The following is a 25770-nucleotide window of genomic DNA, read 5'->3' as shown; positions in this document are numbered from 1 at the left end:
TCAGTGGGTTTTCTTTAAATATCTTCCTTCTATCCTTGGTCCAGGGGTGATATGAAAGCCAATGAGACTGTGGAAGATGCAGGTCTTGCGTTTCCTTACATGGAGGTATATAGAAAGCATGTGAGGAAGAAGGATGTCGCCAAAACATTTCAGACATGCTGAGTCAAACCGCAAGTCCCTTCCAGCAAAACTAAGTGTGATGACAGAGAGTTCAATGCCTGATATGAGTGGAGACTCTGCCCTCACCCCTACCTGTACCTGGGGCTCCATTTTAGACTGATATATGGGGTGTGGCCAGCTAGTCTCTCCAGGTGGCAGAGATGATGACCATGACCCAAAGTTACCTCTTTGGATTTAGTGCTGGTAAATTTACTTCTTCTTGTTTGAAGTTTTTACCTGTTTGACTCCACATAAACTGTAAGTGGAGCTGTGATTTTAGAAGTAGTTGAGGTATATATAACTTGCAGTGACAGACCTACGAAAGAGTGGCTGGGCTTGTGCAATGATGCCTTTGTGTAGGTTTCTGCTGGTGAAGCAGCATCACCAAATGACACTCCTTGCCACCCTCCCTTAGAGAAGTTGCCTCCAGGGAGACTTTATGAAGGCTTAAAAAAAAAAAGAAAAAAAAAGAAAGAACAAGCCTGAAGAAAAGAAGAGCAAAATCCCAAAAAGAAGGAGGTGTCAAGGGCAAAATCAGCTTGTGGTTGGCACATACAAGAAGGAAGTATGTCTGGAACCTGGAATCTGGACAGTCACAATATTCCTTGTGGTGGGTGTGCCTGGAAAAAAGTGGGCAAGGCTAGGCCCTGCAAGGAGGAGTGAGTAAGGGACAATGGGAGGGGCAGAGGCAGGTCCCCCGTCACATGCTGGTAGAGCAGGCCATGTGGTAAGAAGCCAAAGAGAACCAGGAAGGAATGTGGTCTCCTTTTATCTTACAGTTGTTCTTTCCAGGTCAGGGTGGAGGCACATGGGTGGGACAGGGTGAGTAAGGACTCTCTGGTGCTGCTCATGCTGTACCCGCACTATAAGACTTTAGTGGCCGTGGCTGGTGCCTTGTCACTTTGTTCAAGAATGAAAACATCCCATATATTTATTCTATGGCTTTAAAATTGAAGTAAAGTGAGGACACCATCACCCAATATAAAATACTGCTGTCTCCAGACAAATGACTTGGGTAAATACTAACTGGAAGAACCCCCACCCCTCCAAGTGGTCCAATGGGTCTATCCTGCCTCTAGGCTGCAGAAAGGAGAAGCAGGACCCAGAGCACAGACCTCTTTGGGGGCCTCCTGGTGGCACCGGTTGCTATTCCACCACAATTCCAGAGCGGCCACCAGACAGGCAAGGAGGAGGCCAATAGCCAAGATGCAGAAGACACCAGCAAAGCTGTGCAGTTTGAGGGACTTGCCATCTGCCTGGGCGCTGGCATGGCTGATGAGGTCACAGCGGCCCATGTGTGGCCACCACTTCTGCTTGAGTACATCCAGGTCCCCGGTGTCTTGCAGCTCCAGGATCCTACAAAATACAATCCACATGAGCCACAAATGCTGGCCTCATCAATACACCATGAAGGTCCTGGCCCCTTCCCCATCATGCTGGCCCCACTGCAGACAACATGGAACCATTGAAGCAGCTCTCTGCCTTAGCTTTTCCCCTCCCAACCCATTCTCCTCTCTGCAAGCAGAGAGCTTGTCCCAAATACACATCCAGTTTTGTCACTCTCCTTCTCAAAAGCCTTGATGCCCTCGTCCACCCTGTCTTGCTGCCCATAGATAAAGTCTAATAGCAAAGCATATAAGGACCCTTTCCATGTGATCCTGGGGCAAGCTCTGAGGATGAAATCAGGAAATAAAAAAATGAATGAGACATATGCTCAGACTGTGGACTTAGGATGTTCATGCTTACAACAATGTTTTCCTTCAAAATTCATTAACTGTATCCTATGTCTCTCCCATTAGGGTTCACCAAATCATTCCTTTTTTCTTTCAATTTAAGGAGCACCTGCATTGTGCCAAGTATGATATTCAACATTGCTGAGCTTATAGTCTAGGGATACATACAGGAACATTAAAAGAATTAAAGGTGGAGACAGAAGCTGTGACCAATACAATAAAATGAACATAAAGGTGCTAGGAAATGGTACATTGGGAAGGTAGCCTAGATTGGAGAGTTACAGAAGACCTCATCAAGGAGGTGAGGTGACAAGTTAGTGGAAACTGGAAGCATGATTAGTCATAACATAGCTCACACTCATCCAGTACATTCTGTGTTATCAAGAAGCATCCTTAAGTGCTTGAAAAATAGTATTTAATTCTCATGTCAACACTTTGAGATGGTTAATTCCATTTTCCCATTTTTACAAAGAAGAAAATTGAGGCACAGAGAGGTAAAATATATTGCCAAAGTTACCTTATGGTTGGCACAATTAGTGTTCAAGGAGGAGAAGGAAGAACCTTCCTGAGAATACAACCAGGTTTGAAAGCCCTGTCTGGGGTAAATGATCAGCATGTTTGAGAAGCTAAAATGTGTACAGTGAGAGAGGAGAACGGTGTGTGAGGAGGAGGGTAGTGTAAGATAGCAAAGCAGGTAGAGCTAAGAACATGGGTTCTGAGAGGATGGAAGGGAATTTGGATTTTATCCTGCATGCAAAGGTAGGACAACCTTCTCTGCTCTTGTATTCTCCCATGTAGGTGGCTGGATGGCAGTTTTCCTTTGTTGTCATATTTTATGGACTCTGTCTATAATCCAGGGATCTGAACAGTAAACTAATAGTAGCTGGTAGACCCCAGGCTTCTCATACTCAAGCTTTTCCATTTGGGGATGGAAGCTCTTTAAGCCCAGTCCATGGTGATATATTCAGCTGACAACACCCTCTGGACCTCTCTGAGTCCCCTGGGTATACATGATTTGAAAGCAATCATTCTTTATACCCAAGAGAAACTCACTGCCAACTGGCCAATTGAGTAGTCTCTGCCCTGGACTTGCATTTCAGGCCAGCTGTGACCATAGGCTGAGGCTGAGGTCAGTGACCATGCATAGGCTGTGACAGGTGGACAGGTGGACAGCCCAGAGGGGGTTCTGTGACTTGTCATCATCATGAGCCCAGCATAGCATGGCCTCTCACTGGCTAGGAATAGCCTGATTCAATGCAAAGAATAGGCTTTTTAAGCACCAAATCTCAGCTGGCTGTCCCAGGATACGTGACGTGCCCCTGTTAATCTCAGCTTCCTCATTTTTACAACATATACCAATGATGCTTGTTAGATGAGTATAATCCTTCAGGACAGGGGCAGTGCTTTACTCTCCATATTTCCTCTGAGCAAGCACAGTGGCCAACAGTTTGGGCTCTTGATGGATGTTTGTTGCATCCATAAATGTATGAATGTCTTAACTGAATATTGAAAACTAATCTAAACTAAAATGGCCATGATGAGATAATTAGGTAATATCCATTAAGTGCCCAGGGTGCAGATCAGTACCAAAGACTTAGAATGTGGCAGTGCATATAGAAGCTTGGTCCTTGAGATAAACACATGATTTACATGTTGCATTTGTGTGGCATGGGGTCATGCTCAGCATGCTGCTGAGGCAATAAATCTCTTAACATGGCACATCCCATGATTAACTGGGCAGCTATAGTGTTCCATTACCTCTATGTAGCTCAGGACATGTTAGGGAAGTTGCATGTATGTATGTCCACTGGCTTGTGCTGACCAGCCATTAATTAAGTCTCTGCTGGCAGGTCTGAGTAGGCTGGGCCTACGGGCAGTTACAGGAACCTAAGGCTGGATATACAGGACCTCAGGGCCTTTGAGAAGACTCATGGTTGAAGTACTGGCTCACCGTGGAGAGACAGCCAAGCTTCACTTGTTTACTGACATGGATTCTGTTCTGATGGACATCATGTCCAACCCAGGCTCTGCCATCATATTAGCTGTATTATGAAACCTCTCTTATCACTAAAATCTGAGATCATAATAAACACACTTGCCTCACAGAATGATTGTGGCAAAATGAAAAGAGGAAACACATGTGCACCACTGTCTCAAGATCTGGCGAGTAATAAGAGCTACATAACAGATGGTTTAATAGTTGCCATCTGATGGCTATATTGGCCCTATCAGTCCAGTGTGGACATGAGCTGCCTTTTACTCAGAACACAGTGGAGTCTGATGAATTTACATTGTTTCATCCTCAAAATAGCCTACAAAGTAGTTCTTACTATATCTGTTTTACCTACTGACCTGAGGCTCAGAATCTAGATGACTTGTACATGGTTGCAATGAGAAAGTGGCAAAGCTCCTTTTTAGAGCTGGATCATGCTGACCCAGGAGGTCATGCTCTTTCCAGAACACCAGGCTGCTAAGTGCAGTCAGCCTACTCTCTGAGAGTCAGATTCTGGCCTAGGGAGATGGTGAGACTCGTCTTGAGACCAAATCTCCACTCTTCTGCTCATCGACTGCAATGTCAGGCAGGCTGCTAATTTTGCTAATGTTTCTCTTCTTCCTGCTCCTTATAATTGTATGTATTTTTTATGCCCAATATTATTCCAGGAAGAATGCAAGGCAATTTATAGGAAGACATTGAATAAAATAAAAAGTCAAACAAATCAAAAAGAAAATGTAAATATGTAAGCAACATAGAAAAGATAAAATAAGTCACAGGCACAAAATGAGTCCTAGAACGAGGCTAAACTAATACACACCATAATAATCTATACTACATATGAGGAAGCCAGAGCAATAATAACCACTTCCTGAAGCCCGTTGTTCTATTTTCCAGACAGATGTAATTGCAGGTGCTTTCCTTCAGTCAATAGTTGTGGAGCTCACTACACAGTAGGTGCTCTGTAAATGGCTATTAAGTTACTAAACATGTATTGAATGCCTGCTCTGCATGCCATGGTCTACAAATGGGCCATAGCTCTCAACCCCCACCCTGCACACATAAGTTGTAGTCAATAGACCCTGTCCTCTGCTAAAGCAAGGGGGCATATCTGTATTCAAGGAAATAGCTTAGGTCTCAGGACTAAAGGAAAGAAGTTACAGCAGTTCCAGATAAGACTGAGATTTGTTATTTACACAGGGCCCTTTTTCTGTAAATGTCTTGGAGCATTGCTTCCTGGACCTGCCACCTTGCTCCTCTCAGGCATGCTCTATGTGAGGACAGCTCACAGTTATGTATGTAACAGAGCCTGAGGTTTGAGCATCCCCCCAGAGAGATGCCCATCTGTCTAGCCCAGGAAGGGCTACAGGTGATAATACGTCAGGAAGCCAGCACAGTGCATTGGGTATATTTAACTACAGTCATAGAGCACATAGCCTTCTGATGAAAGTAAAGTGTAAAAAATCACATTTTTCCAGAACAACAAAGAAACTGGACTAGCCACTTTTGCTTATGGTGACCCCTGGGGCTTGGAGACCAGCCCACAGTGTCTCTATTGGGAGAAATTTTGAATAGAGCCTCACGGTCCTCAAGTAGAGAGGTAAGACACAGGCCTGTTGCAAGGCAAGCCTGATTCTCTGGGACTGCACTGCACACCCCCACACTGGTCCTATTCCACTGCCCTCTGGAGACACACTAAGGGCATCAAATTCCTTCTGTACTCAGCAAGTTTTATGATATTGGGGGTGAGCAACCACCCTCTCCCCACTGATCTCCTCCAGGTCAAGTATTCTCTGGTCCACCTCTGACCTTTTTGAGACCCTCCACTGTCATGATGCCATTGAACAATCCAGCTGAGAATCAAGCTCTCTCCTCACTCCAGTGCACCATCATTCACTTGGCAGACTTTCAGGAGGTCTCTAAGCAGAAAGAGTGCATAGGGACCCCAAGTTTCCCTCACTGGGACCCTATACTTTCATGAGCTCTGTCTTGGGGGCATATTAGCTGTCTGGTGGTGCTACTGCTGCTGCTTTAGCCCCACAAGCTCCCTGACCATCTGCTCCAGAGAACTGCTCACAGGTTGATGGCCTGTGGAATGCCTTGAGCCTTCTGTCCCAGAAAACTGACTGGGGTAAACCTCAAGAACACCAGTGTATTATGCATCTGGAGAGAAACATTCTTTCTTCATTCCTTTAATTTGAGCAATTGATAAATCACTCCTCCTCCTTCTCTCTTGTCATCTCTCTCTGCTCCAGGGAGCAAAGGGAGGCACAGAATGTATATTTGATTAAAGTCTAGAGAAAACCCAAAAGCCTCATTTAACTTAATTAGTTATACCCCTTTTCCCAGTTTTGCAAATGAGCCTCTGAATGGATGAGTTGCAGGCCCTCCTCCTCAGCCTTTTCCAGATGGGGCTTCGGCTCAGGTGCTCATGATGAAAAGATCTCAATCAAAATTTAGAAGGTAGAAGGGAGGTGATAGGGCTCTGAAATCTAACGGCAACATTGGAACAGCACTGGGGCACAGGGGACCTGCATTTTCCTTTCAATCCTGCCAGTAGCTGGCTGAGTAACTCCAGGTGTCAGTTAACCTCTGTGAGCTTCAGATGTTAAAATGATGATCTATATTGGCTCTTTCACCTCCGAATGGAAGATCCTCAGTGCCAAAATGAATGTGTTAATCAGGCAACCTGGGTTTGACCCTAAGCCTGGGCATTATGTCAGCCTTTTCATCTAGACACTTCTGCCACATTTTGGATTTTGGTGGAGCAAGACAGAATCTGTCTTTAGGGATTCTTCTCTGGGTTCTATAGTTCTGCCCTCTTCACCTACCAGGACGTCACCTCACAGACATGTGTGAGTTGTGGGCCCAAGGCTTACGTGTTCTTGGGGACAGAAACCCCTATTAGCAGGCTGGTTACTGGGAAGAGGCCACTGAGTTAACCTGTGCTCTTCACTTTCATCCTCTTTGGTGAGGCCGAGTCACTTGGTCAAAGACTAAAGTAAGCTCTTATGGCAGAAAACAATGGTGAGATGAGGAGGGGCTATTTTTATCAAGGAGGCTAACCAGGTGTCCAGAGAGAGCACTTGGAAACTTGATCATGCCCCAGGGAACAGAGAAGATCAGGCTCAAGGGGTGGACTCTCACCAGCAAATCACATGGAAAGCTAAGTAGGCCAATGCAAACTGGACACATTATATTCATTTCCAGTGGAGGATATCTGTGTGCCTTGGCGTGGGCTGCATAGTCCTATCTATACAGCCCTCCTCTCCACTTTCCCCAATATGCCTATCATTTACTAGTATTAATTACCAGGAAGCTGATCTGGGGCAGATGGGGAGGAGGCAGGTAATGAGGACCAGGCCCCTCCTTACTCCAGCAGATAATGTCTGTCCTCTATCCCATGTCCAGATGGCTATGGAATCCATTTGCTTCTTAACCCCCACTTTTTCAAGTCTCCGCATTGACCCTTCCCACTTTACATTTACTTTAAGAAGTAATTATTGGGCCCTTGCCAGATCCAATTAATTATTCATTTAATTTTAAATTACTGGACATATCTGGCTAATTTCTATTCATCCCTCAGGCCTTAAGTGTCACCTCCTCTGGAAAGTCTTCCCTGGCCTCCTGGGCTGGTCAGATGCCCTCCTCTACCCCCAGAATATCCTCTCTATTGCACTTACTGCCCTGTGCTGACATTGCCTACTCATATCAAACTTCCCACTGAGACTGTGCACCTTCATAGGAGGGGACCATATATTCCATCTTCTAATCCCAGGACCTGGCACAAGACTAGCTGGGGTATGGAAAGGAGTGAGTAGTGGTACATAGTCAGTGCTGAGGAAACTGTGATGAATGAGTTTGTGTTGGCTCTCATCTCCTAAAAGGTTATCCTCTAACCCCAGCAAAGACGGCTGCTGGAGTTGCCTTGCTGACTATACCTACCTCTGGGAGAACAGGTCCCTGTAGGGGCTGCCATGCTGCAGGGCGATCCCATAGCCCTTGCTGCTGACGCTGTTGCTGATGACAGTCACAGAGCAGTCGTCATCCGTCAGGGCTGCATACTCCACCACAGCCACATCCCACAGAAAAGCATAGTTCCCCTTCTTTGCCTGAAAGACCAAAATTACCATGAAGTCAGGCATGCCTGGACTGCTGTATTTGTTTCAAGCAGTGAGGCACCTCAGTGGTAGGATTTGAGAGACCCTCCTAAATAAATGGTCCTTTAGCCTACCAGCCGGCACAGCAAACTCTTCTCCAATTTTCTGGTCTACAAATTCCACCACTGGTTGATGCCATTCACTGTGGTTAAGACAGAAAAGGATGTGATACTGCCTCTGGTAGGCTCCAGTGCAGTATATCTCACAGTGGACCCATTTCTCAGATTAGCAGGCTCACCTTGGAGACTGCAGAAAGTCTGGCTTCAGAGAATTGAGATTTTTCCAACCAGGGAGTATAATAGAATTCACTTAATATTTCTACTCAGAACCTGACCGAGCCCTGTTTAGGGTGAACACAGATGACCCCTAAGTTCAGTGCCCCCAAGTGGCCATACCATAACACCTAAATCATGAACTCACTGTGCATGGGGAACTCATTAAGGACAGGATACTGATTATTATGGTGCCGGGCTGGGTTACTGCCACTTGCTTTTCACTGCCCGCACAAGAGTATGCACATACATACACATATGCAGAGACGAATATGCATTCACACTTGCATGCACACACTTTGATGCACACATGCACACATATATGCACATATGTGCACATACACACAGGGTCAGGCTTCTGGTGTCACTGTTTCTATATCAATGCAGATTATTCTAGTGTCACTTTCTATATCTGTTCAATGACTACAGATTATTCCATCAGGAATTTGCCTGTAGCCATAGCATAAGCCCTACTCCATCACACCAATCCATAGTAGATGGTCAATTCTATGTAAGCTTCTTTGCTTTTTGGAAAGAGATGCAAAATAGACATTGTCACTTGGCCAGCTTAAAATAGAGCATAATGTTCTTAATGCAGCAAAGTTTCTGGTTTCATTTCCATAGTGAGCATAAGCTTCGTCGCCTTTTCTTTCCCTCCAGCTATAGCTCCCATGAGATGTCAGAAAACCTCAGTCTTGTCCTGGTGGCAGGGCTGAAACATTACAGATGACAAAAGGCCAAGCTGGCAAGCTACAAGCTTCATGACATTGTCAAGGGCAGGTCTCCTTCCTTTATTCAGTTGAGTTTTCATGTCCACTGAGACTTTCCAAAGAGTGCCACAGCTACTTAGATGAAGCTAGTCAAGATTTGGGTTCTTCTGGAACTCTAAGTATCCCATAGGCCAAAATGGCTCATTTTTCTCATCAGAAGTTTTCTATCATAAGGATTTCTGGGTGGAATATGGCATTCCCCAGCAGAATAGGCCGTTTCTAGCCATTCACACAATTTTGTCCAATGACCTTGTAAGAAATGACACATACTTGTACCACCCATTGACTTTCACCTCAGGAAGCAATTCAAGTATTACATCAAATCCTCATTTTTGGGCCAAGCCAATTTCCAAAGTCCTTAAGGACTTTGACCCAGGTTGCAAAATTACACTCATCTCTCTCACTCCACATGGGAAGATAACAGTCTTTGAAACTTTTTCCTGCTGGCAAACAAATTTTTCTCATGAAAAGATATAAATTATCAACCTCTCAGTTACCGAGTTTCTTAGCAAAACGTTGACTTATGACCTAATATTTGGCTTTAGTCTGACTCTGGAGCATTTTACATCCATGATTGCAATTCAACATGACAATCAGACATTGTTATTTGTACGATTTCAAAAGGGTATGTCATGTTGAAGGAAGAATTAAGATCAGGTTAGTTTCTACCTTTTGATGATGCTACAAAAAGAAAATTAGTTGAATCAGATCCAGTGAGAACTGACTCTAACAAAAGCCTGGAATGGCCATTCTAATGGGGTGCTTGGATTTCTTAAGCCACAAGCATTTGTGGCTCTAGTTTTGGCTAAGTGACAGGTGAGCACAGTTGCATGAAGGAAGCTACACGTACAGTCCTGCCGGCAGAAAACATATGGAAGGGATGCTGGTAATGTGTCAGCTGCAAATCCCTGCTAGCAAGAAAGGCATCTGAGAAGAGAGAGGAAAGTAGAAGTTCTCCTTGAGCTGCTGAAAGACTTCAGACCCTCAATCTCCCCATTTGTAAATAGAGACTAAATTTGCTATTGTATTTCTTATGTTTGCTTCAAGAAGCATGTGGCTGATCCCCAGTTTACCTGACAATTACAGAACGGTGAGAACCTAGAAAGGCTGATGTGTCACTTCTTGTATATGGGCCAAATCAGAAGCTCTAACTGCAGTGAGACTCTACGCTTATGAAATACTCTCTATCCACAATGTCGATTCTTCACAACCTCAGCTTAGGTTCTCCTCTCTTAGCTCCACACTGAATGCAATGCAGCACCAAGACCTTCTCTGGGCCTCCCAAGTTAATCAGTTTTCAGTAAAATCTTCCTGGTGTGTCACAGACTGTGTGAGACAAAAGTCTTCTTAGGTCTGACCATGATCTTGGGGACGTTTCAGATGCCAGCTATAAGAAGCCAAATACCCCAACCATCATGACTATGTCCCTTTTACATAGACCTTCTTTTTGCTCCCATGCAAAATGAGCTCCACTCCCTTCAGATTCTAAAATGTGCCTCTTCCTTGTAGGATCACAACCAATTTTACATGTGGCTCTTGCTAATTCTATGCTGCTTATCCACAAGCTCTGGCTTCTTCATAAGTGGAGAATGCCAAATAGACCAAACATCTGCCTCCAGGAGAGCCAAGAATTTCCTCTATTTCTCTCTCCTTTTATTACAAGCTCATTATCTTCTTTTCTTGAGTCTGAGCATTGCCCCATTTTGCTCTGAGGTCCAGTTCCCTCTTCTGTGGGTTCAGCCTCTTATCTATTCTCTACTTACATTAAGAAGGCATTTCTACCTCTCTCCCTTCACTCTCTATCCCATTAACTTCATGTCGGAGACCTCTTCCACTTTCAGACATGTTCATTTCCTATTTATATTAATTACTTCTTTCTGTTGAGGATTTTCTTTTCCCAGTCATTTGTGAAGACAAAGTATTGGCAGGAATCTAGTCTCTTATCAATTGTGTGCCATTGGCTATTCCTCACAGAGGAAGAAGGGTGAACCCAGATACCTTCCTATAGGAGCAGCGAGTCACTTGGCCAAGTGATACAACAGATCTCTAGAGGTGGCTATTCTGCTACTTCCTATTTATACCAACTCATTCTTCCCTGTGTCTCCCAGTCCCATTCTTTCCCTGCTTCCCAGGTGGCTGTGGGGAGAGAAGGCGGATGATATCTGAGAAGAGACATAATAGGTAGTGAGCTGTTTACAAATAGATCGTGGACATTTATTTGTTCCATAATTCCTAAACGATAAAAGTGACATTGTAGATATGTGTTCTGCATTAAAACAAGAAAAATTACTATATTTCACCTCTTTAATAGGTTAAATTACCTTTATCTGGCTGACTCATTTACAATATTAAAGGTATTCTGAATTTCTAATCACTGACTTACCATGCATCAATGCCTTGGAATGCGGCTGTTGGAAGTTAGGTTGAAAACAAGGCCAGCCTCTCCTGAGCTTCGCACTCTATATGGAGCCCAAGAGGACAAAAAAAAAACAAAAAACAAAAAACAAAAAACAAAAAACAAAAACAAACAAACAAAAAAAAACCAGAGAGCCCTTTAGAATTAGTTCTGGGATCCTAGGACTACAGACCAAGATTCCTTCAGGAGCTATGGAAAGCATTTGCAGATCATTTAAGAAAGTGGAGGTTTGAAAGGTAATATAGCTAGAAAGAGAATTTGCTACTTACATGTTGTTGTTTTTTTAACCAACAATATCTAGTGTTAGTGATGTTATGATAAGTGAGCATGATTCTTCATGCCAATAGGCATCACAGAATGGCAGAGTCTTTCAGAAAGTAATGCAGCAGTACATAATATGAACATTTAAAGCCACTCATATGCTTTACCCTAGCAAATTGGGAATCTAAGCTAAAAAGTAAGCCAAACATATCTGTGTATCTTAAAGAAATGACTGATGTTTTAAATCTAAAGTTGACTGTAAGTAAGCATGAGAAGAGTTTAAATACTCAGTTTAGGGAAATTGAATTATGATTCGCAAATTTGATGGAATTTTTTGACAGTAATGATAAAGACTAAACAGAAACAGAGAGAGAAAGAGAGAGAGATATAGAGAGAGAGAGAGAGAGAGAGAGAGAGAGAGAGAGAGAGAGAGAAAGAGAGAGAGAGAATAGTAGAAAAAATATATTTGTAGTAGAAAACAATGGGATGAGTTACATTACCATTACTGTTCTGCATACATGTGAAATGTAATATGTCAAAAGATGGACAGGATTGTTACATAACTGAGTGGGATTTGTGATGATTTTTAGGACAAGTGGATGAAATGTTTTCTTTAATCTTGTTACACAGTCTAAGCTATCACAGACTATATAGGCACCAAACCTGATCTCCATGCCCCCGTGTGCCCTTGGTGTCTGGAGATGCTCCTACCCACCTACAGAACACAAAGGCCTGGCAGAGCTCTCCATTTCCCAGGGCACTGACACCATCCAAATACTTGGGAAAGTCTCATTTACAACTTACAACCCTGGCCTATATCTAAACATTTTGCTTCATTCACTCTCCCCTTTCCCAAGGAAGGGGAAGGGAGGGGAGAGGAGAAGAGGGAAGGGCACTTGGTTCAATGTAAAAAGAATAGATGTGAGGACTTTAGAGAAAGAAGGAAAGAACAGCTTTGACATTAGAGAAAGTCAAGGTCATCTGAGCATTCATCTCCAGGATGCCAGGACAGCAGCAGGTAGATAGGCTATCCCTGGCTTGCCTCTCAGCAAGCATCTTAACAAATAGGATCCAAACCCTTCCCTGAAGTCCACTCCATCCCAGTCCACCCACACACTAGAGAGCCACAAATGGAAAAGGATTGAGACCATGAAGGTGTCTGGCTCCAGTGCTTAGAGCATCCTCTTTAACATTTAAGGGAACATAATCAGCCTATATTGCTAGAGGAAGGTTAGACACCATAAGCAAACCAACGAGTGAGCTGGGTTATTGGAGGACTCACTCTCTATTGCTCCACAATGGTAATAAAATGAGATCGTGTGGCTTTTCATTGATTGCACCACTGATTCTACCTGCCCAGAACTCACTTGGAGTACAAACTTTCAGAGACAGCAGACTTGGAGGCAAGAACTTCATTATGCTCTTCTACGCCACACTGTTCCCAAAACAAAAAATGTTGATGTTTTCATCAAACATAAATATTATCAGAAAGGAAGTGCTGAAGGAAATCAGGCATCTGCAGTACCAGGCACAGGCTGGTACATGCTGGGTGCCAGGGCCTTCAGAAACCTGATTCCTTTTCGATCTGTGGTACAATTCCAGAGGGCAGAACGTTAATCCCATTTTACAGATGAAGTAACTGAGGCTCAGAAAAATAAAATAACTTATCTCAAACAAACCTAAACAGCAAGTAGCAGAGCCAGGTCGACCTGAGGTCCATCTGCTTCCAAAGAAGCCTGTGCTCCTCCCTCTGCCCTGCTAAGACTTGTGAGTGGAGGGCTGAGGAAATTGCTCCTGGTATCCCTGACCTCTGATCACTTCTCAGAGGAGTGCTGCTGGTGACGGAACACACTGGAATGGCAATGACTGTCTTTCTCCAGCTTTATAAACATAGGTGGTTCACATAACTGCTGAAACACTGGGAGAGGAAGGACATGGGGCCTGCACAATCTCTAGATTGTGTCGTTAGGATAGTGAGGACTCCTTGGAAACATGGTGCACCATTGTGGGCATGCACATGGCCTCTCTTTATCCACCCTTCACCCAACAAATCAGAACTCAGCCCTCTTGAGCATCTGGTAACTTAGCTCCTCTGGCCATGTTCATAAAATGGCAACACGTTGCCACACACAACCTGAACCCTGGTCACAGTTACCCTGTATTATGTATTCTGCTAAGTCACAAGATGCAACAGTACAAACATGGCCCATCTGTAGAGAAAAGGACACTTTTACAGTTTGCTGGTAGGAGTGTGGGCTGGCATGATATTTCTGGAATGGCAATTTGGTGGGGAGAATCAAATGCTTTTAAAATATGCATATGTAGCAATTCCAACCCTAGGAATTTATCGTAAGGAATTATCCAGTTTCTGAAAAGTTGTTAGTACAAAGATTTTTCAGGGCAATATTGCTGAAGCAAGCAAGAATTGGAAACAACGTGAATACCCTACGATGGGGAATTAGCCAGGTAAATGACAGTATTAGATGATGGAATATTATGTTACTGTTACTGCCGTGTTTTAAGAGAGCTTTCTTTACTAAGGAAACAAGTATTCATGGTAAACATGAGTTAGCCTGGGTTCTGGACTCCAGCTGTTTAGATTCAAATCCCATCTCCACTGTTGCTGGTTGTATGAGTGCTGGCAAGTTGCTTAAAATCTCCTGGCCTCAGTTCCACTGGGTGTAAAATGGTCCATCATTCACAGAGTTCCAATGAAGATTACATTTCTCAATAAATGTGAAATGCTGAGGGCCTTTTGTGGCATGTGCTACATGGTAAGTGCTAAATAAATGATAACAAGTATTGTGCTGTTTAGTGAAAAAGAACCTGTTACAGTAGAATATTTACATTATGATGTCCTTTTAAAATTATTATGCAAAAACTTTATATTTATGAAGAATCAAATCCAAGCACCAAAAACCAACAAAGGCCATCTTTAGGTGTTGCTATCATGGGTGACTTCTTTAGCTCCTTTTAATCTCATGTGTTGCCCATGTTTTCTGTAGTTCAGCAAGCATCTCTTCTGTGATTGCAGCTATCTAAAAAGTAATGTTAGTGATTCAGCCTCCTTCCTTAAGCACAGTGTAATGAAAAGAGCAGAATTCAAAATGAAGACCAACCCACTGCCACATCTAAGCTCTTTGGTGAACCGAAGTCTTGGGGGCTAATAATTGCTTCCTAGAGGATTATTCTGAATGTGAAATCACAGACATGATGCACTGTGCCTGGCACACAGTGAGGGCTCAACACAAGCTCCATCTCCTTCTCCTTCCCATAGCCTCGCTTGATTCAAATCAATCTGTCAGCTGTAATTGAAATATCTTTTCTCCTACCCACTCCTCTCCTGACAGTCATTCCTCCACCCTGACCAAGTTAACAACATGCTCTGCATTAGTGTGTGCATGTGTACACATGAGAATGTGTATGTATATGTGTGTATTAATTTGTGTGTGTGGAAATGTGTGAGTGTATATGTAAGTGAGGGAGAGAGAGAAAATGTAAGCATGTGTACATGTGAGTATAAGCACCGCAGCTCCCAAGAAAGCAGCAGAGAACTGAACTCAGCTACAAAGCACATAGAGAACCTCAAAGGATTCAGGAAAAGCAGACCTTAAGCTGGAGATAAGAAGCCTGCCACTCCCTGGTCTTACAGAAAAGTGGAAAGAGATTGTCCAAAATTATGTAAAAATGTAGAGCAGACCATCAGCAGTACCCTCAGAGGTGTTCACAGCCCTCCTTAGGAGGCTATAAGGAAACCTGCCACCCAAGGTGTGAAAGATAATAACACTTTATCTGGATCAGCCTCAGGACCAGGAAAAGCAGGCAAACAAGGGTAAGCTCAGTGGGAGGGGCAGATGGCAGCGGAACTCTCCCACAGTTAGTATAATGGCTGCTTTCCTGAAGTGTCCACAGGGTACAAAGTCAATTAGACTCCTGGCTTCAAACCAAAATGAACAGAATGGAGCTGGACAATGAGATAACACAACCAAAGGGGCAGCAAGACCATCTGATAAGGGGCATACCCTGTGTGTGTATCTGTGTGAGTGCAACCATGAGTATAGGCATGAGAGCAATCCTGCAGGTTTGTCATTGTGGTCCCAGTAAGGCTGCTCATTACCTGGGCAAGAAGACCTAGATGATGGAGATGTCTCAAGGCTATAGCAGCAGATGATGGCTCCTAATGAACAGGCACAAGGCCTGCAAGACAATTTCTGCAAATGACTAGCAATCTCATCATAGTATTCCTGTATCCTAGGGTAACCTAGTCTACAGAGAGAAACATAGCAAGGGCTAGAAAAAGTGGCAAGTAATTTCTCAGTCTACCAATGCCCTTATTCTTATAGTGTCTTCTCCCTAATTCCTTAACTTTCTTTATAGAATCTTCAACGCAATTTGAAAAAGAGCATGACATGGCATGTAGGTGAGAGGAAGGGTCTGCAGACAGGCAGACTGGGCCCTTTCCTAGCATCTTTGGCCAGCCACATGAACTCTCTGAGCCTGAGTGACCTCATCTGGAACACAGGGGTAGCAAGCCCACCCACCTCACAGGCTCACACAGAAAGAGATAGCATGGCAAGTGCGACGCATAGAAGAAACTCAATAAGACACTATTCTCATAATCATGATAAGCATAATCCTTATTAGCATCATTCTTATAGCTTAAAGGTTGGATCCTCATTAAAATGTAATTACCTTGGGGAAAATAGCACTTGAAATTGTCCTCAGATATCAGCCTGGAAAATTAGAAAGACTGTTAGACTGGGTCACAGTCTTGGCCCAGTTACTGACTCACTACTGATATATATAAGTAGAAGATAGTCCAAATAGTCTTTAAGATTTTAACATCCTTGAAGTCTTTAATATAGACAAGTAGACAAGTGTCTCTTAAAGTGTTTCTCTTGAATCATCACTGGAGAATTTATAAGAAATGTAAATTCTCAGGCTCCATACCAGACCCACTAAATAAGAGACTCTGGGAGAGTGGCTCAACAATCTATGTTTTAATGATCTCTCCAGGTGATTCTGATGTGTGCTGAAGTTGAAATCCAATGATATGGACTTCTCTATGTCAATTATTTCTGATCTTCCCTTGAAAGCATGTTTAGAAAAGGAGAGAGTATTATGGCTATAGAGTCTTGGGTTAGGGCACTAAATAGAGGAGGAAAAGTCATAGAATTGAGAGAGAAAGACTACTGAAAACAAATATTAAAGGGAAATCACTCTTTACATCTCCTTCCTGCAAAGGGTGCTTCCCCATTCATTCTCAGAAAGTTCACGACAAACTTCCATGGTTCAAACTAAGTCAATTTTCCAAGGGAATCAAGGCTCAAAAAGGACTATGCCCAAGACCACAGAATCAGCTACTGGCAGAACTTGAATGTCTCCTCAGGTCTCCTTAACTGAAAATGGCCTTCTTTCCCATAACAAAAATTCAACATCAGTATCCCCGAAGAGCCACACAGAGTTCCCTGAGCAGCTGCCTCCATTATGTAACAGCTTTTTTCTGTTCTGCTGATGGATTCTGATCAAGCTTTTGATAATGATGTGTGCCTCCAGCACCTGATGCTATAGAGGCTTTATGGCTGCATTTTCTTTTAGGGCCTCCTGCACTCTGACAAGAAACGGTCTTATTAGTAAAGCGAGTATTATTTTAGTGGGAGAAGTTTTCTCATATTTCCAAGGGACAAGGAGCCAGTCTGGTACAAAGAAAAAAGAAAAGTCCTAACTTGCAAGAATCAGTGGCCCCTTCCTCAGAGTCTGAAATTGCACACCATCAGCAAAACTAGGGGCCATAAACAAACTTCTCAGAAGGGCAAAGGGACACATTGATTTTCAATGATTTGTCAAAATTTTAAATTGTCCAAAGACCATGATAAAAAAACAATCAAATCTGACTTATTCCATGGGAAAAATTAAGGATGATATAAAATAAAGGGTAAATTAGCTTACCTAGATACAAAATAGATTACAAAGAGAAAAAAATAATACATAATGAAAAATTTCATCCCAGGGAAGAGACACAAACTAAGGAATCGTAAACTTAGGCAGCACAGAAGACAAGCAAGCATCCACGTGGTCAAACATCCCACGAACAAGCACAGGGTCATGCAGATACTCCCTGTGTATATATACACACACACACAAACACACAAACACACTCATAGGACATAAGCCCCTTGGACATGAATGTCCTTTCGCTGCCTAAGCATGATGAAGAACTGAAGGAATGAATACTAGAATCTGGAAAGCCTGGGTCTTGAATTAAAGTGAGTTGGCAGAATATGTCCTGTCTTTCCAGGTCTACCCTCTACCCTTCTCCACCCTATTTCCTCCTCTAGAGGCTGACCTTCATGGACAGCATCAATAGACACCCTTGGCCTCTGCCTAGAAGTCAATTTCTAAGATTCTAGAACAAATCAAATACTAATACAAATACATCGACAATCATAACAATAAGCACCATTCATTCAAGCATATGTTCTCAAACTTGAGCGGGCATGGGAACCACCTGAAGGGCATATTCAAATACAGATTACTAACCTTCCCCTTCCCCCTATTTCCAGCTTCTCATTCATTAGCTCTAAAGTGGGGACAAAGAATTTAATTTCTAATGCATTCCCAGATAAAACTGATGCTGTTGGTCCAAGCACTGTACTTGCGAGAACTATTGTGTTAAAATATACTCCACAAGGCATTACACTAAACCTTTCACATCACTTCTAATCTTTACAATAACTCTGGAAATATTATTATTCTTATTTTCCAAAGGAGATACCTTTTATTCAGTAGTTAGTTAACTTTCCCAACATTTCATCTCTGGTACAGGGTAAATGTAAGAATCAAATCCAGTTCTTATTAACTCATATCTGACACACTATTCATTACACTGAGTTATCTTAACTGAGTATGTAACTTCACTGAGACAAAGTTCAAATGAAACCCATAAAACTACACCTTCAGGCCAAGGTGGCTTTGCCATCTGTGACCAGTCCATCTTAGTGTGTCATTAGACATAAGAGATGTCGGGAACTGGCAACTTGGACTACTCTGGAAAGAGAGAGAAGCAGTAAAATTGCATGTGATCACAATTAATGTTAAAGACTATTCCTTAATGTATTATGAGACCATCCCTGTGGCGTTTATGTTGAAGAATCCGTTCTGTAACCCCATTTGTGACTAAGTATTCTTTTATGGCCTTTGCTCAAATGTCAGCCATGAGAGAAAGAGGGAGAGAGAGTGAGAGAGAGCTCACACAATAGCCTTAAAACACTTTGAAGAGCTACAAAAGAGGTCATAATCTGACCAAAAAGATCCTAATGGACTCCTATCTCTCAGAGAACAAGGTCTGAGCTCTACTTGTTAGGATGTAGAGCTTCGTAAAGTCAAAGAATCAGAAAGATTTGCCAAGAGAGGGACCTGGCAGGGGTACTGCCCTAATAGTAGCCTGCCACATTGCCCGGGGATGACGAACACTTACTGCAAAGTGTAATGATCACCCCTCAGCACTTCCCATGTAACTGAGGTCTGAGATCTAGGTCATACAGAATTAGGTCCAAGGCCTCTTCCATGTGGAGATTCCTAAAATAGTAGAGATACCAAATGTCCCTGCAGAGGACTTTCGTTATCAGGTTCCTCACCATTTGTTTCCTTTATCTGATCCTTGGGAGGCATGCTTTTCAGACCTCTTACTGTTCTTATTACTCTTCCTTATTTGAGTTAATCCGCCTCTCATCTTTTGCTCTCTGCCTTTCTTTCTTTCCATCTGTGTGTGCATATGAGACACACACACAATTAAGTGCTAACATTTTTAAATGTAGGGTTCGATGTCAATCTTAATACCTGTATGTTGGAAAGTAAGGAGACTATTAAAGCTCTCAGTGGAAACCACTAATTCTACTCAAATAGGTTTTAGATTATTAATGATGACAATGATGATAACAGTAATAATGGTAGTAATAATGAACACATAGAGAGTAGAAAGAGTCCGATAACCTTTGGGCAAAGTATTTAATCTTTTTGAGTTTTGCGTTCTTTATTTTCAAAAGGAAAATATCACAAAATACCCTCAAGGTAGAAGATAAAGTACATAAGCACAATGCCACACATGATAATTTTTTAATAAGTGTTATTTTCCTCTTCCTTTTCTCTCTTTTTGTTACTGAACAAACAACATTATACTAATAAAATGGAAATAAGAATAAGCTAAACAAAAATTGCCAAGAATCTGGCTGATGCAATAAATCAAAATTGTCTTCAGAAGCAATCGCTTCTTGATTTTAATGTAATCAAATAACAAACAATTCAGTTCAAAATGCAAAAAAAAAATTAAGTCATAAAACCTAAAGGCAATAATACTCAGTGGAACAAATAGAGTGGAATCAGCCCATATTTATAGCCAGCACTAAGGTGAAGCATATCAGACCTGGGTACAAAGCAAATTACAAGGCAGAGGAAATCTGAAAAATGAAATTAGATTTAAGGGGAGTGAACATCCTCCCACTCCTCTAATGAGGTGTTTGAAAATAATCAAAGTTAGCATGATGGCACAGATATTGGTTTGATTCCAGAGCTTACCATACCAAATTACAAAAATTGTAAAAGAAAGTAATTGAAGAATTCATAATGAGATTTGCTTGGCAATGTTCAGAACTTGAAGCAAAGTAATTTAATAAGGGAGGCGAAAAGGGGACTTTCCTTGATCTTTAGACTATATTATCACAAACCAATCATTATTGAACAGAATTAAGCAGTAGGGCGTTATGAAGGGGCCAACTTGGTCAACTCTCCAGGAGACTGGCAAAGACCCTCTGTCCTCCCTGTCCCTCCTCACCACTTTTTGCCCTCCCTGCAAATCGGTGCTAGCAATCCAGCTCGTTCTTGTTGAAGAAATATGCACATGGCTGCACTTCTGCACACTCTCATTTCTTAAATGTTTGTTGAACATTTATTTTGTTTGATTTTTAAAAGGATTGAAGGCTTTGGATGTCCATGTGCTTTGCCTCTGTGCTGATCTCTGCTCTAGACTCTGGGGACAGACAGACAAATGAATAGGAGACAGGCCCAGATCTATGGAGGCTCTGAGTCTAGAAATGAATGTGACAGAGTGGGACACCCAGGATGGGTGACATCTGATTAAGCTGTGTTCTAGGATGCACAATGTGTTAAGAGACCCTGACCCTGCCTGGAGGATGGAGAAGCTCTAGGTGGCGTTCAGGAAGAGAGACTGCTTTGGCTAAGGCTGGAAAGATACCTAGAAACCAGTCTGGCTGACAAAGGAAAACAATGGCCTTTCTTTGCAGCATGTATTGCGGTGTACAGAGGTGTGAGAAGAAAGAAACCTCTCAGGTTTCTCTCCTGTGACTAGAGCACATGGTTGGGTGGTAGGAGGGAGCTCAGCCTCCACTTTGATCATGCATCTCCTCCATTTCTGTAGAGTGTCACAAGGTAATGCCACAGGCACTAAAGTGAGAAAAATACTGAGTTCAAACCATAGATCTGATGATGCTTCTAGCTTGATTTTCAGCAAGTCTCTTGCCTTCTCGAACTTTAGTTTCCTCATTAATAAATGGGTTGTGTTGAAGCACAGTTGAGCTAATTCGTAGAAGAAACTTAACACACCTTATCCATCCCAGGCCTTCCTAATGGTAGCCAAAATGATTAAATTAATCTCCTGATTGTCCAAATATTGACCCAAGAAAGAAAAACCCTGCGAAAAGTAAAAAAGAAAACAAACTTAAAAATAATTTTTCTTTTAAACAACGTACTGTCCAAGATCAGTCTCTTTCTTCACTTTGACCTTAAACCACTTTTAACTCAATATTAGGAGGAAAGGATCAAACACATTTTTATATATTGACTGAGCTCGGCACTAGTAAATGATTTGATGAAATAAATAAATGGATAAAAAAAGTGATATTACAAATAGTAAATTGTTGCAGAATACATTTAAGGAAGGGATTTGTATGTGCATCTATTCTTGGTTAGTAAACAAAAGTAGATATCTAATCATGATCTTACTCAATTTCCTCAAACCACCAAAATTCATGGATCACTGGTAGTAATACTTAATGCGGGTCAAGAAAAAAATTGAGTTGAAAAGAAAATGATTTCTTCTCCACTCTAGTCCCCAGAATAATAAAGCAAAATACAGCAAAAATATATTGTGTAAGAAAAAGAAAAAATCACAATAAGGGACATGAGAAAAGTAGAAAAAAAATATTAGTTTATAAAAAAAATTTTCCTACAAAAGACAAATCCACAAAGATTTGCACAGTGTGTTAAAAAAAACACTAAAGTCTGAGTATTCTTTTGATCCCAAAGATAGGAATAAAATTCATTCAAAGAACTATTTTGGCAATACTCTAATATTCTGTTGAGAATTTTAAATATCTGTGTCCTTTTTTGATACCATAACTCTATTCTTAAAAATTTGACCTAAAGAAATAAGTGTAGTAACTGAAAATCCATTAAGTTATGATAATGTTTATGAGGTAGGCAGAACTTTCTTATATAAGACACAAAAAGCATTAACCATAAAAGTAAAGAAAATTTGATATATGGGGTTTTACCAAAATTAAAAATTTCTACTCCTCAAAAGACATTATTAAAAAAATTAATGGGCAAGTTACAGACTAGGAATTATATTTGCAATACTGATATTTGATCAAGGACCTATATCCAGAAAATATTAAAAATTAATCTAAATCATATAGTGTAAAGATGAAGTGCCCAGTAAAAATTAACAAAAGACTTGAGCACACAATTCTTGAAAGAAGCTATGTAGATGATCAATAAACACATGAAAGAGTGCTGGATATCACATCATTAGTCATCAAAGGAACACAAATTAAAGCAATGAAATATCCTTCATGTCCACTTTTTTGCCTGGTCAAAAAGACTGACAACACTACATGTTGGTTAGGATATCCAGCAACTGGAACTTACAAGCATATAAGGAGGATATTATTAGTGGGAGTGTAAAATAGAATACCCACACTGGAGGTGGTGAGGCAGTTTCTATAGAGGTAAACACACCAGTACCTAATGACTCAAGAATTCTACTTATTTGTATTTAGGAAAAATAAATGGAAACATATCTCCTAAAATACTTGTATAAAAATGATCATGCCATGTTCTTCATAATAGCCATGAACTGGCATGTCAACTAGAGAATAAATAAATTGAGGTTTGTTTATTCAAAGAAAAAAAAAGAATTAAATACCGATATTCACAACTTCATGGTTAAATCTCATAGATATTTTGTAAAGTGAAAGAAACTAAGCACAAATATGCATATTTTATATTATTCCATTTATATGAATTACGAGAACAAGTGAATTTAATCTGTGGCACCAGAAATTTGTAAATGGTTTCTCCTGGGAGTAGGAAGAAGTATCTAGAAAGTGACTTAAGAAATTTTTCAAGGTAATGGTGGTGGTGATTAAACCACTATATACTATTATTTAAACCCATGAAATAAATACTTAATATATGCACATTTTATTGTATGTCAAATATATATCATAAAAAGACTAAGTGCTGTTTGTCTTTATATTTTAATTATCTTTTTTTCCTAACATATAGTAGGTACTAAGGCAGTTTGCTGACATCCACTGAATGTCAACCTTGTGCTCCAATCTACAATGTATGCTTTCCACTTTATGCTTTGGTAAATTCAGTGAATCTGGGCAGGCTTTTCTCAGTCTCACAGATAGCTCAGATAGGTGAATTCACTTGACTACAGCCACGGATTAAATTAGGTTGAAAATGAAATTTAAATTTCAAATTCTTAGGCAGAAGCTATTCAAATTTCTGACTTCTGTACATTTCTTGAATGGGTAAATAAATGAATAAATGAATGAATGAAGAGAAGAGACTAACTCACAAAATAGAGCACTTTTTGAGCAAGTACAAAAGACATAGAGATAAATGATTATTCGATGTGAGTGTCTGAGAAAAGGGGCATATAGAATCAATCTTCAATCTGCATTGATTTAGAAGCAGAGAAAGGACAGACTACATGTCATGCAGCATGACTTTAAGAGCCATAGCTACTATGGAGAACAGTCTTGTTGCTTTCCACTGTACAGGACTACCCAGTTTGTATCAGTCCCTTTTCCAGGGAGTCAGACCTGCATCAAAGATCCCTTTCATCAACTTGGCCAAGCCTTCCTGGTCGTCAAAACTAGCATCCCCAAAATACAAAGGCATATCATCCATCCCACATAAGCCTCTTCCCCTCCTCAGTATAACATTAAGCATGCCTTGAAACGTGGATGCTTCTTCACCTTGCTCCTTCCAAATGGAGATCACTGTGAGGTGATAAAGTTCCTGATCCTCCCATGGAAGACTGCAGTCCTTCTGGGGATCACCCTTTCTCCTTACAAGGTAAGGTCCTTGACACTTAGCAGGGAGTGTGTGCAGTGAGAGCAGCCCCGGTCACAGAGCAGAGAGCAAGGGAAGGAACAAATGCAGGTGCTAACGGGTGATACCCACACATAATCTGGTGTCAGGGCAAGCATTAGATCAGTGTGGAAATAAATAAGATTTGTGATCCCATTTTCTTCCTGCATTTGCATTCACACTTTATGACCTCAGCGATATTTACTGAGTGGAAAAAAACACAACTGCTGGACTCAAAAGCTACTTCTCTCTGAAAAATACTGTCTCCACTTACAGGGCCTGAAATAAACTACTTATCTATTCGAAGAGCTCAATGAGCTGTGAAGATTGACATTTAAACTATTAACACTGTATTCTATTCGACAATGTTATTAAATATAAGGTCTGATTTATGAAAAGTCTTAATAAACTGGTAGTCTAGGTCATCCCTGGCACAGCACAGAAATTGGGTTATGTTGAATGTTACTTGATAGAGTTGATTAAACTAAAGAAAAAAATATCCCACCAAAAACATTAAAGTCTGATTTCACATGTCAGTTAACATAGAAATTTAATCACTTGCCAGCTCAATTTTGCATCTCAAAGTTTCTCTAATTGATAATTTTAATTGTTTGGAAATCAAAAGATAAAATCCAGACTTAAATAATCTTTGCTATGACACATGGAAGGAGAGGTAAGGCTTTTAAAAATGAGAGCCAGGCATATATCTTGCTGCTTTGGTGTAAAAGGCAAAGAAAATAAAAGCATAAGTAAGTAAAGAGTACACAAGTTGGTGAAGACACTGAGGTGTAACAATTGGGATGTGACCTCATGGAAAGAGGCAAAGTTGGAGTGAGACTCCGATGACTGTGCCATGGTTTACTCACATCTGTGTCACCTTGAACAAGCCACTTAATCTCTCTGAGGCTCAGGTCCCATTTCTACATGATGGAGATAATAACAAGCAAGTAGTTTTGTTCAAGATGAAAGGAATAATGTATGTAGATCATCTGGCACAGTGCCTGGTACATAGAGGCTGTTTAATAGGCTTCAAGGGGAAACTAGACCAGGTCAGGAAAAAAGCTGTGTCCTAGTATAGTGAGGGAGAACTCTATGGGTCACCAGAGGTCGACTGGAAAAGGACGAGGACAGTTTATATCCAAAGCTTATATGCTACTAGATGCCACAGAGCTAGGTGATATACTACTACATATGTCTATGTGCTATTAGATGATCTAGACCTAGGGCCAGAAGTCCTGAATCACCATTGCTCTAGACCAAGAGGTCTTTGAATTTCTCTATAAAGGGCTAGGAACTAAATCTTTTAGGTTTTGGGAACCATATGGTCTCTGTCACAACTGCTCAATTCTGCTGAAGTAGCAGGAAAGCAACCATAGGCACTATGTAAATGAACAGGTGTGGCTGTGTTCCTACAAAACTTTATTTACAAAAACAAGTGGTGGGTCAGACTTAGCCCATGGACTATAATTTTTCAGACCTTGGTCTAGCCTTTCCTCAGGTCTGACAGGTAGAGATGGCTGAGGGGAATGAAGACAGCCTCTCTCTCTCTGAGGACCAGAAGGGTCTCTTTCCTAAGAGAAGGCTATCCAGAGACAAGTTTGAAA

At 41.4% G+C, this 25770-nt stretch overlaps 1 protein-coding gene across 2 annotated transcripts in view; it reads right to left on the bottom strand.

The window, feature by feature from the left end:
- Positions 1–25770, bottom strand: part of GRID1 (glutamate ionotropic receptor delta type subunit 1) — a 661749-nt gene that overhangs the window by 10426 nt on the left and 625553 nt on the right. For both annotated transcript variants that reach the window (XM_036223755.1, XM_036223756.1), the window contains 2 exons: positions 7831–7997; positions 1275–1515 (listed from right to left, as the gene is read on the bottom strand). In XM_036223755.1, the coding sequence (XP_036079648.1) occupies positions 1275–1515; positions 7831–7997 (408 nt within the window). The remainder of the gene's footprint in view (positions 1–1274; positions 1516–7830; positions 7998–25770) is intronic.

Source organism: Rousettus aegyptiacus, unplaced genomic scaffold, assembly GCF_014176215.1.
Source record: "Rousettus aegyptiacus isolate mRouAeg1 unplaced genomic scaffold, mRouAeg1.p scaffold_m13_p_6, whole genome shotgun sequence".
NCBI classification, from domain to species: Eukaryota; Metazoa; Chordata; class Mammalia; order Chiroptera; family Pteropodidae; genus Rousettus; species Rousettus aegyptiacus.
Note: the sequence above shows the minus strand (reverse complement) of the source record. Positions and strands in the feature narration are given on the sequence as shown.